Genomic DNA, 13,409 nt, shown 5'->3' on the forward strand with positions numbered 1-13,409 from the left:
ATGGAGCCCGGCCGCGGCGGCACAGAGACCGTGGGCAAGTTCGAGTTCTCCCGCAAGGATCTCATCGGCCACGGCGCCTTCGCGGTGGTCTTCAAGGGCCGCCACCGCGAGGTGAGGTCCCCGTCCGGCCCGGGATCCCCTGCCTCAGCATCCCTGCCCCGAGATTCCCTCCTGTCCTGGGCCCCCCCCCCCCCCGCCCCCCGAGAGTCCCGCCCGACTTTCCAGGCCGACCCCCACCCCAGGATCCCTACCCCGCGACCCCCAGCCCGATTTCCAGTACAGACTCCCGCTCCGAGATCCGCTGCCGGGCTTTCCAGGCCGACCCCCACCTCTGGATCCACTGCCTGGCTTGCCAGCCCAGATCCCCACTCCGAGACCCCCAGCCCGACTTTCCTGTCCAAACCCTTATCCCGGGACACCCCGCGCCCTGTTCCACAGCCTGGCTTTCCAGGCTGGATCCCTACCCCAGGACCCCCAGCCCGATCCTCAACCTGGCTCCCCACTCGGCCTTCCAGTCCCGGGATCCCCAGCCGGGATCATCTCAGGGCCCCACTGTGCGGTCTGGTCTGGGGAAGGCCTGTGAGGGGCAGCCCTGGCCCTGAAGTTGCATGTTTGGCTTTCAGAAGCACGATTTGGAGGTCGCCGTCAAGTGCATTAACAAGAAGAACCTCGCCAAATCTCAGACGCTGCTGGGGAAGGAAATCAAAATCCTGAAGGTGAGCTAGTGCTTGGGGAGGGTGTGTGGGCGAGGGCGATCCCCCTCCCCACACTGATAAGAAACTTGGGTTTCTGTCCTAGGAACTGAAACATGAAAACATCGTGGCCCTGTACGACTTCCAGGTAAGGCTTCTGGGCTGCTGTCTGCTGGGGACGGGGATGGGAGACTGTGGCCCCAGGTGCTGGATCCCCTGGTGAGCACTGGTGTTGAGCCTGTCCAGGCTGGGGTCTACTGGGCCCCTGGAGATCCACCCTGGGTCCAGGCCTGGGCTGGGGCTGGCTCTTGCTGTGACTTCCCCAGCTGTGAGACCGGGGAGGGGGTGTCTGGGCCGCAGGGCGCCCCGAGGGCAGGGCTGAGTTCCCCTGACCAGGCATCCCTTCCCCGCCGGGTGTCAGTCCTAGGGGCCCTGCCTGAGTCCGGCGTCCCAGGCAGGCCCTGGCAGCACTGCTGGCCTGGCCCACCTGTCTAGGCCGTGTTTTTGTTGACATTGCTCCTGCGGCCGGCATTGGCCGGCCTTGCTCTGCGTCAGACAGGGCGGGGGAGGGGCCGCCGGAGACTCCTGCTGGCTGGCAGTCAGGGCCGGGCCTGGGCACAGGCGGCTGCCGCTGGCTGGCCAAAGAGATGACCTCAGGCCCGGCTGGCCCCAGGATGCAGGCGGTGGGACCAGCTGGCTTTCATGCTGCCCCCATGTCCCGGGGCTCAGGGCAGGCTGGGCTGGGGCTGTGGGAGCCAGGGTGCCATCCTGGGGACCAGGAACCTGAGGCGGGAGATCCGCCCCACCAAAGTGCTGACTAATGGCTCTGCGACCTGTTTACTGAGCCCAGGGCCCAGCTCCTGGCCGAGGGAAGGGCGGGCGGGCTGTGTTTTGGTGGCCTCCTCCCTCCGCCTGTCAGAGCTTTGCTGTGGCCTTGGGGACCGAGGCTTGTCACAAGGTGTCGGGTGAGGAGGGCCCAGGTCCAACAAGTACCTGGAAACCCAGGCACACTGTGTCCTGGAACCGGGCCACCCCTCCCGCTGCTTTTCCCGCCCTCTTCCCACCGCTTTTCTCCCTGCTTTCCTCCCTCCCTTCCTCTTGTTTCCTCATCCTCCCCATGTTTGGAGCCTCCTGCCTGGGCCGCAGCCTGGACATGCGTCATGGTGCTGGGAGCCAGCGAGGAGTGGGCAGCTGTCCCTGGCCAGGCAGTGACTCCGAGGAGTCCCCCTCCGCCCTGGGCTACGCTGCCTGCTGCTCCCCTCCAGGGCTCCCCAGCTCCAGTCCCGGGCATCTCCAGGCCAGGCCCCGTGACTGTCTGCACGACCCCCGCAGACCCAGGGCCAGTATCCCCAGCCCCCGCTCCATCCCAGTCGGCCGCACACACCTGGTTGTGGGCATCTGCCACTTCCTCCAGTGTTGGCAACACTGCGGCTTCCTCTACTCAGGAAGCACTTAGAGCGGCCAGCTGCAGGCGCTCCTGTCTCCGGGCGCCGGGCTCTGCTGGAGCTGCAGCTTGGCCTGCCCTCGCCCCACAGGTGCGGGGGTTGTTGCCCTGTGTCGGTAAGGCAATGTTTGAGGCTGGCATCCAAACCCAGGAAAAAATAATTGGCTTTTAAAAATGGGTAACGAACAATTTGAGTGATAAAAGAAAATCCGCAAATATTACCGGAGGGAGTGGAAATATTACCGGAGGGAGTGTGGTAAAGGTAAGAATCCGGCCCCCTGGATGGAGACCCGCTGTCCTCCGCTCTCAGGCACCTGCCTTAGTTGTTTCTGGGCCACTGGGGACAGCCGTCCTTACAAGAGATGTGTTCATGTGTGTCCTTCCAACCACACCCACTAATCTGCACCGTGAATTCTGTCACTTAAGAATATAGTCTGCACTCCATCCAGCCTGGGCGACTGAGCGAGACCCTGTCTCTGAAAGAGTACAGCTAGGGGAAGGTTCTGTGCTGGCTCAATCCATATCAGAAAGTTTACCCCTCGACCAGGCACAGTGGGTCACACCTGTGACCCTAGCACTGTGGGAGGCCAGGGCAGACCAGCCTGGGCAACACAGCAAGACTTGCTCTCTCTGGGAAAAAAAGAAAGAACATTGCCAGGCATAGTGGCATGTCTCAGCTACTCTGAAGGTTGTGGGAGGATTGATTAAGCCCAGGAGTTTGAGGCTGCAGGGAGCCGTGATCTTGCCACTGCATTCCAGCCTGGGCAGCAGAGTGTGACCCTGTCTCAAAAAAACAAAACAAAAAAGTCCCTCGAAAAGTTTACCCCTCTCTGTTAGAGGTCACCCTCTGTAAGCGCAGTGGTTGAGAGCCCGGCTGGCGCTGATGAGGGCCCAGTGCTGGCTGCCACGCGCACACACAGCTGCTTCAGTTTGCGGCCCTGTTTCTTCCTCCGTGAAGCCGAAAGCACGGGCTGTGAGGGCTGTGAGAGGGAGTGCTCGGGTTGGAGGAGCCATTGTGGAGGTGCTCGCTGCTGTCCTGATTGGGGCCACCATGGTGATTTTCAGCCATGGGGTGCCTGTTGCCCGAGATTCCATAACTGATTACACTGAGGTCCTGCAGGTGGGACATGGGGTTATTTTGGGATGCTGGTACATCAGGGTGGTTGTGACTGGATCCCTAGAAGTAGAATCTTTGGGTGGGAGGGATGCTGATTTTTAATTTGGGTAGTTATTGCCAGATTGACCTCCCGAGAGGCAATGCCAGTGGTCTCTCAGCCTGACTCCAAGCACATGTCTTCCTAGCTCCTTGCCAGGAGGGCGGCTCTCAGAGGTTTCCATCGTGGCTCATGTGAGAATTGGAAAATGATGTCTCTTATGGTTTTGCTATTCTTTTTTTTTTTTTTGAGATGGAGTTTTGCTTTTTTCACCCAGAATGGAGTGCAGTGGCGTGATCTCGCCTCACTGCAACCTCCGCCTCCCGGGTCCAAACGATTCTCCTGCCTCAGCCTCCCAAGTACAGGCACGTGCCACCATACCCAGCTGATTTTTGTATTTTTAGTATTTTGTATTTTTAGTAGAGACAGGGTTTCACCATGTTGGCCAGCCTGGTTTCGAGCTTCTGACCTCGTGATCCACCAGCCTCGGCCTCCCAAAGTGCTGGGATTACAGGAGTGAACCACCCCGGTCGGTTTTCTTTTTCATTGGCAATGAATGAACTTCACTATCTGAGCATGGGAATGTTAGAAATACTACTTGTCCTTTGTACAATTTTTTTTTTTTTTTTTTTTTTGAGATGGAGCTTCAATCTGTCACCCAGGCTGGAGTGCAATGGCGCGATCTTGACTCACTGCAACCTCTGCCTCCTGGGTTCAAACGATTCTCCCGCCTCGGCCTCCCGAAGTGCTGGGATTACAGGCATGAACCACCGTGCCCAGTCTTCACAATATGTTTCTATATTTTATATATATGTATTTTTGAGATGGAGTTTCGCTCTTGTTGCCCAGGCTGGAGTGCAGTGGCACTATCTCAGCTCACCACAACCTCCACCTCCCAGGTTCAAGCAATTCTCCTGCCTCAGCCTCCCGAGTAGCTGGGATTACAGGCATGTGACACCACACCCGGCTAATTTTGTACTTTTAGTAGAGACAGGGTTTCTCTGTGTTGGTCAGGCTGGTCTAGAACTCCTGACCTCAGCTGATCTGCCTGCCTCGGCCTCCCAAAGTGCTGGGATTACAGGCAGGAGACACCGCTTCGGGCCTGTTTTAATATATTTTTTAAAGAGACTGGGTCTCACTCTCTTGCCCAGGCTGGAGTGCAGTGGCATAATCATGGCTCACTGCAGCCTTGAACACCTGAACTCAAGAGATCCTCCCACCTCAGCCTCCGGAGTAGCTGGGACTACAGGTATGCACCACCGTACCTGGTTAGGCACGTATTTCTGGCAAGTTCTTGATCCCTTTTGTGCCAAGGTTGAAGGGTACCATGCTTAACACCATGGCCCCTGAGCCATTCTGCTGTTCGCTGGGCCCTAGCTCTAATATTTACCTGTGTGACCTTGGGCAGGTAGCCTCCTGGCACCTCAGTTTTCTTACCTTTTAAAAACTGTTGACTGGGTGCAGTGGCTCGGGCCTGCAATCCCAGCACTTTGGGAGGCTGAGGCGTGTGGATCACGAGGTCAGGAGATCGAGACTATCCTGGCCAACATGGTGAAACCCCGCCTCTATTAAAATACAAAAATTAGCCAGGCGTGGTGGCCCATGCCTATAGTCCCAGCTACTCGTGAGGCTGAGGCAGTAGAATCGTTTGAACCCAGGAGGCGGAGGCGGCAGTGAGCCGAGATTGTGCCGCTGCACTCCAGCCTGGGCAACAGGGCGAATCTGTCAAAAAAAAAAAAAAAAACGAAAACTGTTGTGGTTGTGATGGCAACTTGAGTGTGTTAAGTCCTTAGAACTGTGCCTGCCACGTTGTCAGTGCTCTGTAAATGTTCTTGATTGGTAGGTGTCCTTCATATGTGAAGGAAAGTAGTTTCTCTGTGATAGGTTGCAGGTATCCCTTCCATGTTGTTTGTTGACTGTTGAGGTTATTTCTGTTTTATTGTGTTGGGTTTTGTGTATTGGGTTTCTTTTTTAGCCATAAAAACTGTGAAAGTGTGAGTGCCTGGGAAGCGTATACCTTGGGTTATGCTCTTTGAGTCCACCACAGCCGTTGGGAGGCAGCTGCAGCACCTGGCCTCCTTATTGAGGGTGTGGTATCAGTGTCTGCACTTGCCTGGCCCCAGGAGTGCCGCCACCACAGGAATCAGGGTATGGGGCTGTGGAGCCAGGCTGGGATCCTGCCCAGCGTGCCCTGGGAGGAGGGCTGATGGCTACAGGCCTTGCTAACGGTGGCCCGCGTGGCCAGCACGCCAACTGACAGGTTCCTTGCAGCTGAAGGCCTTGCTGGACCACTCAGGTGTGACTCACTCAGGCCCTGCAGACAGAGCCGCTGCCCGTGAGTTACCTGTGGTGGAGACCCGAGTCAAGAGGTGTCCGGCCCTGCTTAGGGGCCTGGGAGACCGTGGGTCCAGGCAGTCCAGCCCAGCATGAGACTCTGACTCCCCATCTCAGAGTGAGGAGGGGACTGCCAGGCCTGGGCTGGTCTGGCCGGGGGGCTGTCTGCAGCGTGAGTTGGGGCAGGATGCAGGCCAAGTAGAAACCCATGGGGTGGGTACCCAGCTCCCGGGCAGGGGCCTGTGAAGGGGCCCCCAGGGCCCAGGCAGTTCTGGAATTACCTCCAAAGTGGTGTGTATCTTTTTTTTTAACTTTTAAAATCATGAGATAAGACCAGGCGTGGTGACTCATGCCTGTATTCCCAGTACTTTCGGTGACCAAGGTGGGCAGATCATCTGAGGTCAGGAGTTTGAGACCAGCCTGGCCAACATGGCAAAACCCCTTCTCTACTAAAAGTACAAAAATTAACTGGGCATGGTGGTGGGCACCTGTAGTCCCAGCTACTTGGAAGGCTGAGGCGGGAGAATCGCTTGAACCTGGGAGGTAGAGGTTGCAGTGAGCCGAGATCGCGCCACTACACTCCAGCCTGGGCGACAGAATGAGACTCCATCTCAAAAAAAAAAAAAAAAGAAAAGAAAAAAAAATCATGGGATAAAAATACAGCAAGGTGCAAAACAGACGAGAAGGTGCGCCACAACAGGCCCTGTGTGGTGTAGCCAGCGCCAGCCCAAAGCCATGCCCATATCCTGGGCTGCTCCCTTTGCCACACGCTGACTTTAAGCCTGGAGGTGGGATGTCAGCCGTAGGTTTGAGGGGTGCTGTGTCTCCGTGGGTGACAGGAGTTGGTTTTTGTTTCTGCGCATTACCTCGTTGCGGGACTGTCACCTGGTATCAGTATTTGTCCGCAATGACTGGGGGACGGGTCTCAGCTGCCTGAAGGACAGAGCTGCTGGAACCAGGTTTCATTGGGGTGTGCGCCAACTAGGATGGCCGGGTCTCGGGAGGAATGTGTGGAGTTGGTGTCTTCCCGAGGGTCTCTGCAGCTTACACTGCCCCCCCCAACCCCCCCACCCCCCGCTGGCGCTGGGATTGTTCCCTGCTTTTTCCAAGCAAGGTTGTGCCCTCAGAAGGGTCAGGCCACCCACCCCTGCCTCACTGCATCTAGCGACGTGCCTCAACCCCCTGAGGCTGACTCCTGGATTGTCCAGACCCCCAGACCCAGCAGGCGGGAGGCTGCAGAGGTCAGCCTGGGCTGTAGCCCCAGGAGGCCCACACACAATGGGCGGCTGCAAGTGGTTCCCCAGGGCCAGAGGGTGGCCCTTCCTTCTTAGGGTGGAGCCAGCATCCCTTCCCTTTTGGGAGCTGTCCAGGAACCCCGCCTGGGGGTGCAGAGTGGTTCTGTCCAGCCACAGCTGTGGCTTTTGCCACTTTTTCGAGCCAAGAAGGCCAGCTCTGGAGGCGTGAACTAGGTCAGTGCCTGCTCACCAGGCCCAGCCCAGGATCACCAGACAGGAGTGGGACTGGCAGAGGGTGGGAGCCTGGATCCTATTAAGTAAAGCACCTTAGCACCCCAGGGGTGGGGCAGCCTCCTACGTGCCCAGACACCCGTGCCGGGCTGCCTGGGACACCTGGCTGGCTGTGCGTGCGTGTGTGCGTGTGTGTGGGGCGTGGGGGCCGGCCTGCCTGCCGGGGGTGCTGTCCCGGGTCCCTCAGCACGCTGCCCGGAGACAGTGGGGTGTTGGTTTTGCTGCCTTTTTGAAGTGTTCTGAACCTCGGATGCATGTGTTGGGATTTTTCAGGGACAGCCCTGTGGAACGGTCAGCAGCCGTTCCGTTTCCTCCCTTAAAATAGGCGACAAGGTGGGACCCACCTCCTGGGGTGCGGGTGATGGTGCAGGGAGCCTGCCGTGTTTGATTAGGGCGTGGGCCGTGTGGCCACCGCCGTGTGTGTCATCACGGGACGGACCCCCAGGCCCTGCCGTGGGAGGCGAGCTGCTTGGCCTGGGGTGGCCGCTTCCTGCCCCGGAGCCCAGGGAGGCAGTCATGGCCCTTTCTGGTGTCTTTAACTGGGTGGCTTGATGCTGGGAGCATGCCTGGTCCCCGCGCCCCAGGGTAGCTTGTGAAAACCAAATTCAGCTGCAAGGCAGAAATGGAACCTGATGCCCTGTGTGGGTTCTGGGTGGGCCCAGGGCTGGGCAGGGGAGGTCAGTTGTGGCCGGCAAGGCTGTGCTCTCACCTGACCCCCGTCAAGAGCCCCAGAGAGTCGCTGCCTATGGGAAGGGTGGGCAGGCCCAGCTGGGGGACCCTGTCGGGGAGGTGTTGTGGCGCAGGACCTGGGCCTGCAGCTGCCCTGGAGGAGCTCCCCTAAGCCCTGGCAGGGGGTGGGCCTGGGCTTGTCTGTCCTCACTCTTCATCCCTGACCCTGCCAGGGTTGGAGGCAGCAAAGCTAGGCCCTTCCGGGGATACAGAGGGTTATTGGCTTGGCACTGGCACTGGCAGAGAGTGAGGACAGGACTCCAGCCCACCTGCTTGGGCTGTCCTGCCACTTCCTAGCCTGGGCGTGCCTCCCAACCTCTGGGGCCTCAGTGTGCTCGTATGGGAAGTGGGCTGGTTATGGCCTGCTACCTGGGCTCCTGCAGGGCTGGTGCACTTGGACTTCACAGGAGGCTCTCGGAGGCGTGGGAAAGACCCTGGTGTGCCCCTGACACCCAGCTCAGGGAGTTGGATGCCCACAGCCCTGAGGGCCTGTCTGAAGCTGTCATCTGTCCCAGGGGAGTTGGGAAGACCCAAATGCCTGTGGTAAGGTGGGTGCCCCCACCCTACCCTGCAGCCCCACATTACCCTGCAGCCCCACCCTCACTGGCCCTGAGTCCCCTGCTGGGGAGGACCTTTTAGGAGACAGGCTGAGCATGGGCCAGGCCTTGGTTTCTGCAAGGGACCATCTGAAGTGCAGGGCCCTGCCCACACCCTCCTGGGAGTTGGTGGTGCCCCCTGAAGTTTTGGGGATGGAAGAGGGTGGCCAGCACAGTGGGGAGGGCACAGGGGTCTCTAGGAAGGCAACCTAGGAGTGACATCTGTGACTCTGGGGCAAGGCCAGGGGTCTAGACGTGTCTGTAGCAAGGTGGGTTCCAGCACTTATGGGGCCAGTGTGGCAGGTGCCCTGGGTAGGGGTGTTGGGGACCCTGGCTGGAGTGTGGGCAGCAGATGGGGTGGGGGAAGAGCCTCCTTGCCAGGGTCTTGTGGGCCCAGGGCCAGTCACTGGTGCCACAGGGGTCTCCCTGGTGGGCCTCTGCCTTTCTTCTTTTTGACACAAGTCTCCTTCCGTCACCCATCCTGGAGTGCAGTGACACGAACTCCCGGCTCACTGTAGCTGTGGCCTCCTGGGCCTAAGCCATCCTCCCACCTCAGCCCCGAGTAGCTGGAACTACAGGCATGCACTGTCACACCTGGATAATTTTTGTATTTTTTTGTAGAGATGGGGTTTTGCTATGTTGCCCAGGCTGGTCTCAAACTCCTGGGCTCAGGCGATCCTCTGTCCTTGGCCTCCCAACATGCTGGGATAAGCTTGAGCCACCATACCCGGCCAGGCCTTTGCCTAGGGCTTCAGTTAGCACCCCCTGTCCAGCGGGAGCTCCTGTCCCAGACAGGCTGGTCCTGGGTCAGTGGCCAGGAGATGGGGTGCTGGGCTCCCGCTCTGCACACATGGGCGTTCTCCCAGGATGCCTCTGTCTTTGGCACATCCCTGGTTGTGCTGGCTTTGCTGGTGGGTTTGGAGCTCTGGTGAGCAGGTCAGGTCTTGGGGAGCCCCTGGCTCTGTGATCCAGGGCAGGTGGCCCCCAGAGAGGAGAGGAGAAATGTGGGTACCTGTGGGCACTCACTGGAGGGCCCGTGGGGAGGGCAATGGTGGGCCCAGGTCACGGAGTGGACATTGCCGTCCTGAAGTTATTTCTCGTTCTAGCTTTGTCTCCCCCTCCTTCCTGGGTTCTGCCCGGAGCTGTCCCTGCAGTCCCCTTTGCTCCATCCTGTACCCCGTGTGGATTGTTCTCCCCACGGGCTCTTCCTGGGTAGGCAGCTGAGGCCAGGCGGGGCTTGGGGTGCACGGGCGTGGGTGGGGTGGGCTGAGGCCTGCCTGGTGGACAGGTCCCGCCTTCTCTAGGCTGTGCCTGGGTTTCTGGGTCTCCCTCTGGGCCGGCCATGCGGTGTCTGTGGATCCTGGGGTTGCTGCCTGAGCAGCATCGACCTTAGCCGCCCTAAGAGCACCCTCTCCTGACCCTGTCCCCACTCAGCATCCTTGTCCAGCCCACAGCTCCTCTGCGGGGGCAGCTCTGGGGGCACGGGCTTCTCACGTTACGAAGCAGATATACCCAGTGGCTTTGTGGTTGTCCCCCACCAGGGATGCCTTCTGCGCCTCTGGCTCACTCTGAGTTTCATGGGGCAGGCAAGGGCAGGTGCAGGTGGCACCCCTGGTCAGGTCTGTGTCTGAGCTGAGGGCTGAGCAGCTGCCGGCCAGGCCTTGTTGGCCCAGCAGTGGAAGGGGTGGCTGGGATGCCTCTGACCAAAGGCATTGGGTCGAGGGGTGGCAGCCTAAGCTGCAGCCAGGTTGGGGTAGGGCAGCTGGAGGCCTCCAGGCCTCTGGGTCAGCCTGGCAGTGCCCAGCTGCAATCTATTGCTTTTTCTTTTTTTTGTTTGAGACGGAGTCTCGCTCTGTCCCCCAGGCTGGAGTGCAGTGGCTGGATCTCAGCTCACTGCAAGCTCCGCCTCCCGGGTTCACGCCATTCTCCTGCCTCAGCCTCCCGGAGTCGCTGGGACTATAGGCGCCCGCTACCTCGCCCGGCTAGTTTTTGTATTTTTTTTAGTAGAGACGGGGTTTCACCGTGTTAGCCAGGATGGTCTCGATCTCCTGACCTCGTGATCCGCCCGTCTCGGCCTCCCAAAGTGCTGGGATTACAGGCTTGAGCCACCGCGCCCGGCTATTTTAGTATTTTAATAGAGATAGAGTTTCACCATGTTGGTCAGGCTGGTGTCGAACTGCTGACCTCGTGATCCACCTGCCTCGGCCTCCCAAAGCGTTGGGATTACAGGTTTGAACCACCGCGTCTGTTTAAGTTTTGTATTTTCAGTAGAGACGGGGTTTCACCATGTTGGCGAGGCTGGTCTCAAACACTGACCTTGTGATCCACCCGCCTTGGCCTCCCATGGTGCTGGGATTACAGGCTTGAGCCACTGCGATCAGCCCTGTTGGGGCATCTTTGATCCTGGGCTCAGGAGCTGAGAAGTGTCTGTGGCTTGAGGGCCAAGGCCTGCCCACACACCTGGCCTTCACCCTTCCTGCTAGAGGGTATGTCCTCTGCCAGGAGTTGTCGCTTATATGGGGGGACCAGGGCCCTTTACCTTGATCATGATAGAGACCTGAATGGCCACAAAACACAGAACACACCCACCTACAAAGCACGTGGCCCACAGATGTCCTCGTTTCCTGGCTGCTGGATGACCAGCTAAGTCTTGGCACTGCAGGGCCTGCCCAGGCTGAATTAGGGCTGAGCCAGACTCCCTGCAGTAGGGCCCCGGGGGCACTGGGACCTCTCACAGCCTCTTTTCTGTCTTGCAGGAAATGGCTAATTCTGTCTACCTGGTCATGGAGGTGAGTGCCTTGTGGTGTGAGGACAGGTGCAGGCTGATGGCCATGGCCCTGGGAGCTCCACAGGGAGGGATGTGGCCAGCGGGGAGGGTGACGAGCACCTTTTCTCTTTTTTTGAGATGGAGTCTCACTGTCGCCCAGGCTGGAGTGCAGTGGTGCGATCTCAGCTCACTGCAACCTCCACCTCCGGGTTCAAGCAATCTTCCTGCCTCAGTCTCCTGAGTAGCTGGGATTACAGGTGTGTGCCACCAAGACCGGCTAATTTTTGTACTTTTAGTAGAGATGGGGTTTCGCCACGTTGGCCAGGCTGGTCTTGAACTCCTGACTTCGAGCGATCTGCCCACCTCGGCCTCCCAAAGTGTTGGGATTACAGGTGTGAGCTGCCATGACTGCTGAGCATCACTACTGATGTCTTCCAGCAGGGACTGTGGGGACACCTGCCCTGGGGTGGGCAGGTGCCTGAGGGCCCAGGGAGTAGTGTTCAAGTGTGAGGGGTGGGGAGGCTGGGCAGGGCTGGGAGGGGGGCCCTGGTCCCTGCTGCAGCCTGATGTGTGTCTGGTCTTTTGCAGTACTGCAACGGTGGGGACCTGGCCGACTACCTGCACAGTGAGTGCACACCTGTGCCAGTTGGGCTGCCAGCCGGCCCCCACAGGGCCCCGCACCCAGGGCCACCCTGGCCCAGCCTGGGAGGCAGCCTGGCTCGAGTGGGTCCCTGGCTGATTGTGAGATTGGCTCTTTCTTGTCCCCTTGGGACTCCTGAGGGGATGCAGGGGGCTGAGCTGCTCCCAGTTGTTAGGATTCGGTCCATCCGCCCGCCTCCCCCTTGCTTGAGGAGACAGCTGTGACCAAAGTAGCCCGAGGCCTCTGGTCGAATGAGGCCACGGGAGCCGCACAAACAAGGGGTGCAGGGCTGTTGTCTTCATAGTGTGGCTGGAAGGTGGCTCTTGGCCCACCCAAAGTTGAGCCGTGTGGCGGATGGGAGGAGGATGTGCTGCACAGGGCAGGGCAAGGCAGAGGGAAGGACAGCAGGTGGGCGCCCGTCTGTTCGCAGGCTCCCTGGGTGGGGGTCCGGGCCACAGTGCCGGCGGGCTGGGGGCGGGTGGGGCGCCGGCGGCCTGTCGGGTGTGTGTCCGGAGGGTCTGGAGGTGGCACTGGGATGGTTCCGGGGACTTGCGCCTGAGCACCCGGGAGCCGGCAGGGCTGCTCCAACGCCGGCTCAGCCTCGCGTCGCCCTCACGGCGCTGGGGCGGGAGTGCCGGGCTGGTAGATGGGCAGGACCCGCTGGCCCCCTCGCCTCGTCCCCCGCGGGGAGGACCCCACCGTCCAAGCCTGGGAGACAGACGCTGAGGCCGGGCGGAGTGGAGGCTGGTTGCGGGTCCGGCTGGGCGCGGCTGGCCGCTGTCTGGATGCCGGGAAGAGGGGCGGGAGCGGGACCCGGGCGGAACCGCGGCGGCCTCCCGTCTCTGGAGCAGCTGCAGCCCGGGGCTGAGTGGTGGGGCCGGCGCGCCGGGCTCTGCGCGGGAGCTTCAGGTGCGCCCTGGTCTCGGCGGCCCGCGGGGGCTCCTGCTCCTGACCCGGGGTTTCCTCCCGGCCCGCGGCCATGCCTGGCTCTCTCCGTCGTGTGGTGGGACCGGCCTGGCTGCGCGGGGCTCGCCCCTGGGGGAGCAGACACGGCCCCAGCCCTGAGCCGCCTCTCCCCGCAGCCATGCGCACGCTGAGCGAGGACACCATCAGGCTCTTCCTGCAGCAGATCGCGGGCGCCATGCGGCTTCTGCACAGCAAGGGCATCATCCACCGCGACCTGAAGCCGCAGAACATCCTGCTGTCCAACCCCGCCGGCCGCCGCGCCAACCCCAACAGCATCCGAGTCAAGATCGGTCAGCCCGCGGGCGCGGGCGGGCAGGCAGGCCCGGCGGGGAGGGGCTCCGGGCGGGCGCCCGTCCTGACGCGTCTCTCCCGCAGCTGACTTCGGCTTCGCGCGGTACCTCCAGAGCAACATGATGGCGGCCACACTGTGCGGCTCCCCCATGTACATGGTGTGTCTGCCTTGAACGCGCTGTGCCGGGGCGGGGGTAGGGGGGCGCCTTGCTGGGCTTGCTGTTTGGCTGGGGTGTGGCGGGCTCTGCTCCGGTTGGCTGTGGCCTGGCA

The 13,409-nt window shown here is 60.5% G+C and overlaps 1 protein-coding gene across 1 annotated transcript in view; it reads left to right on the forward strand.

The window, feature by feature from the left end:
- Positions 1 to 13,409, forward strand: part of ULK1 (unc-51 like autophagy activating kinase 1) — a 27,021-nt gene continuing 13,612 nt past the window's right edge. The window contains exons 1-7 of the mRNA XM_026449526.1: positions 1 to 111; positions 624 to 716; positions 799 to 840; positions 11,232 to 11,264; positions 11,831 to 11,867; positions 12,965 to 13,138; positions 13,224 to 13,297. Of these exons, the coding sequence (XP_026305311.1) occupies positions 1 to 111; positions 624 to 716; positions 799 to 840; positions 11,232 to 11,264; positions 11,831 to 11,867; positions 12,965 to 13,138; positions 13,224 to 13,297 (564 nt within the window). The remainder of the gene's footprint in view (positions 112 to 623; positions 717 to 798; positions 841 to 11,231; positions 11,265 to 11,830; positions 11,868 to 12,964; positions 13,139 to 13,223; positions 13,298 to 13,409) is intronic.

The sequence above is a fragment of the Piliocolobus tephrosceles genome, chromosome 10 (assembly GCF_002776525.5).
Source record: "Piliocolobus tephrosceles isolate RC106 chromosome 10, ASM277652v3, whole genome shotgun sequence".
Taxonomy (NCBI): Eukaryota; Metazoa; Chordata; class Mammalia; order Primates; family Cercopithecidae; genus Piliocolobus; species Piliocolobus tephrosceles.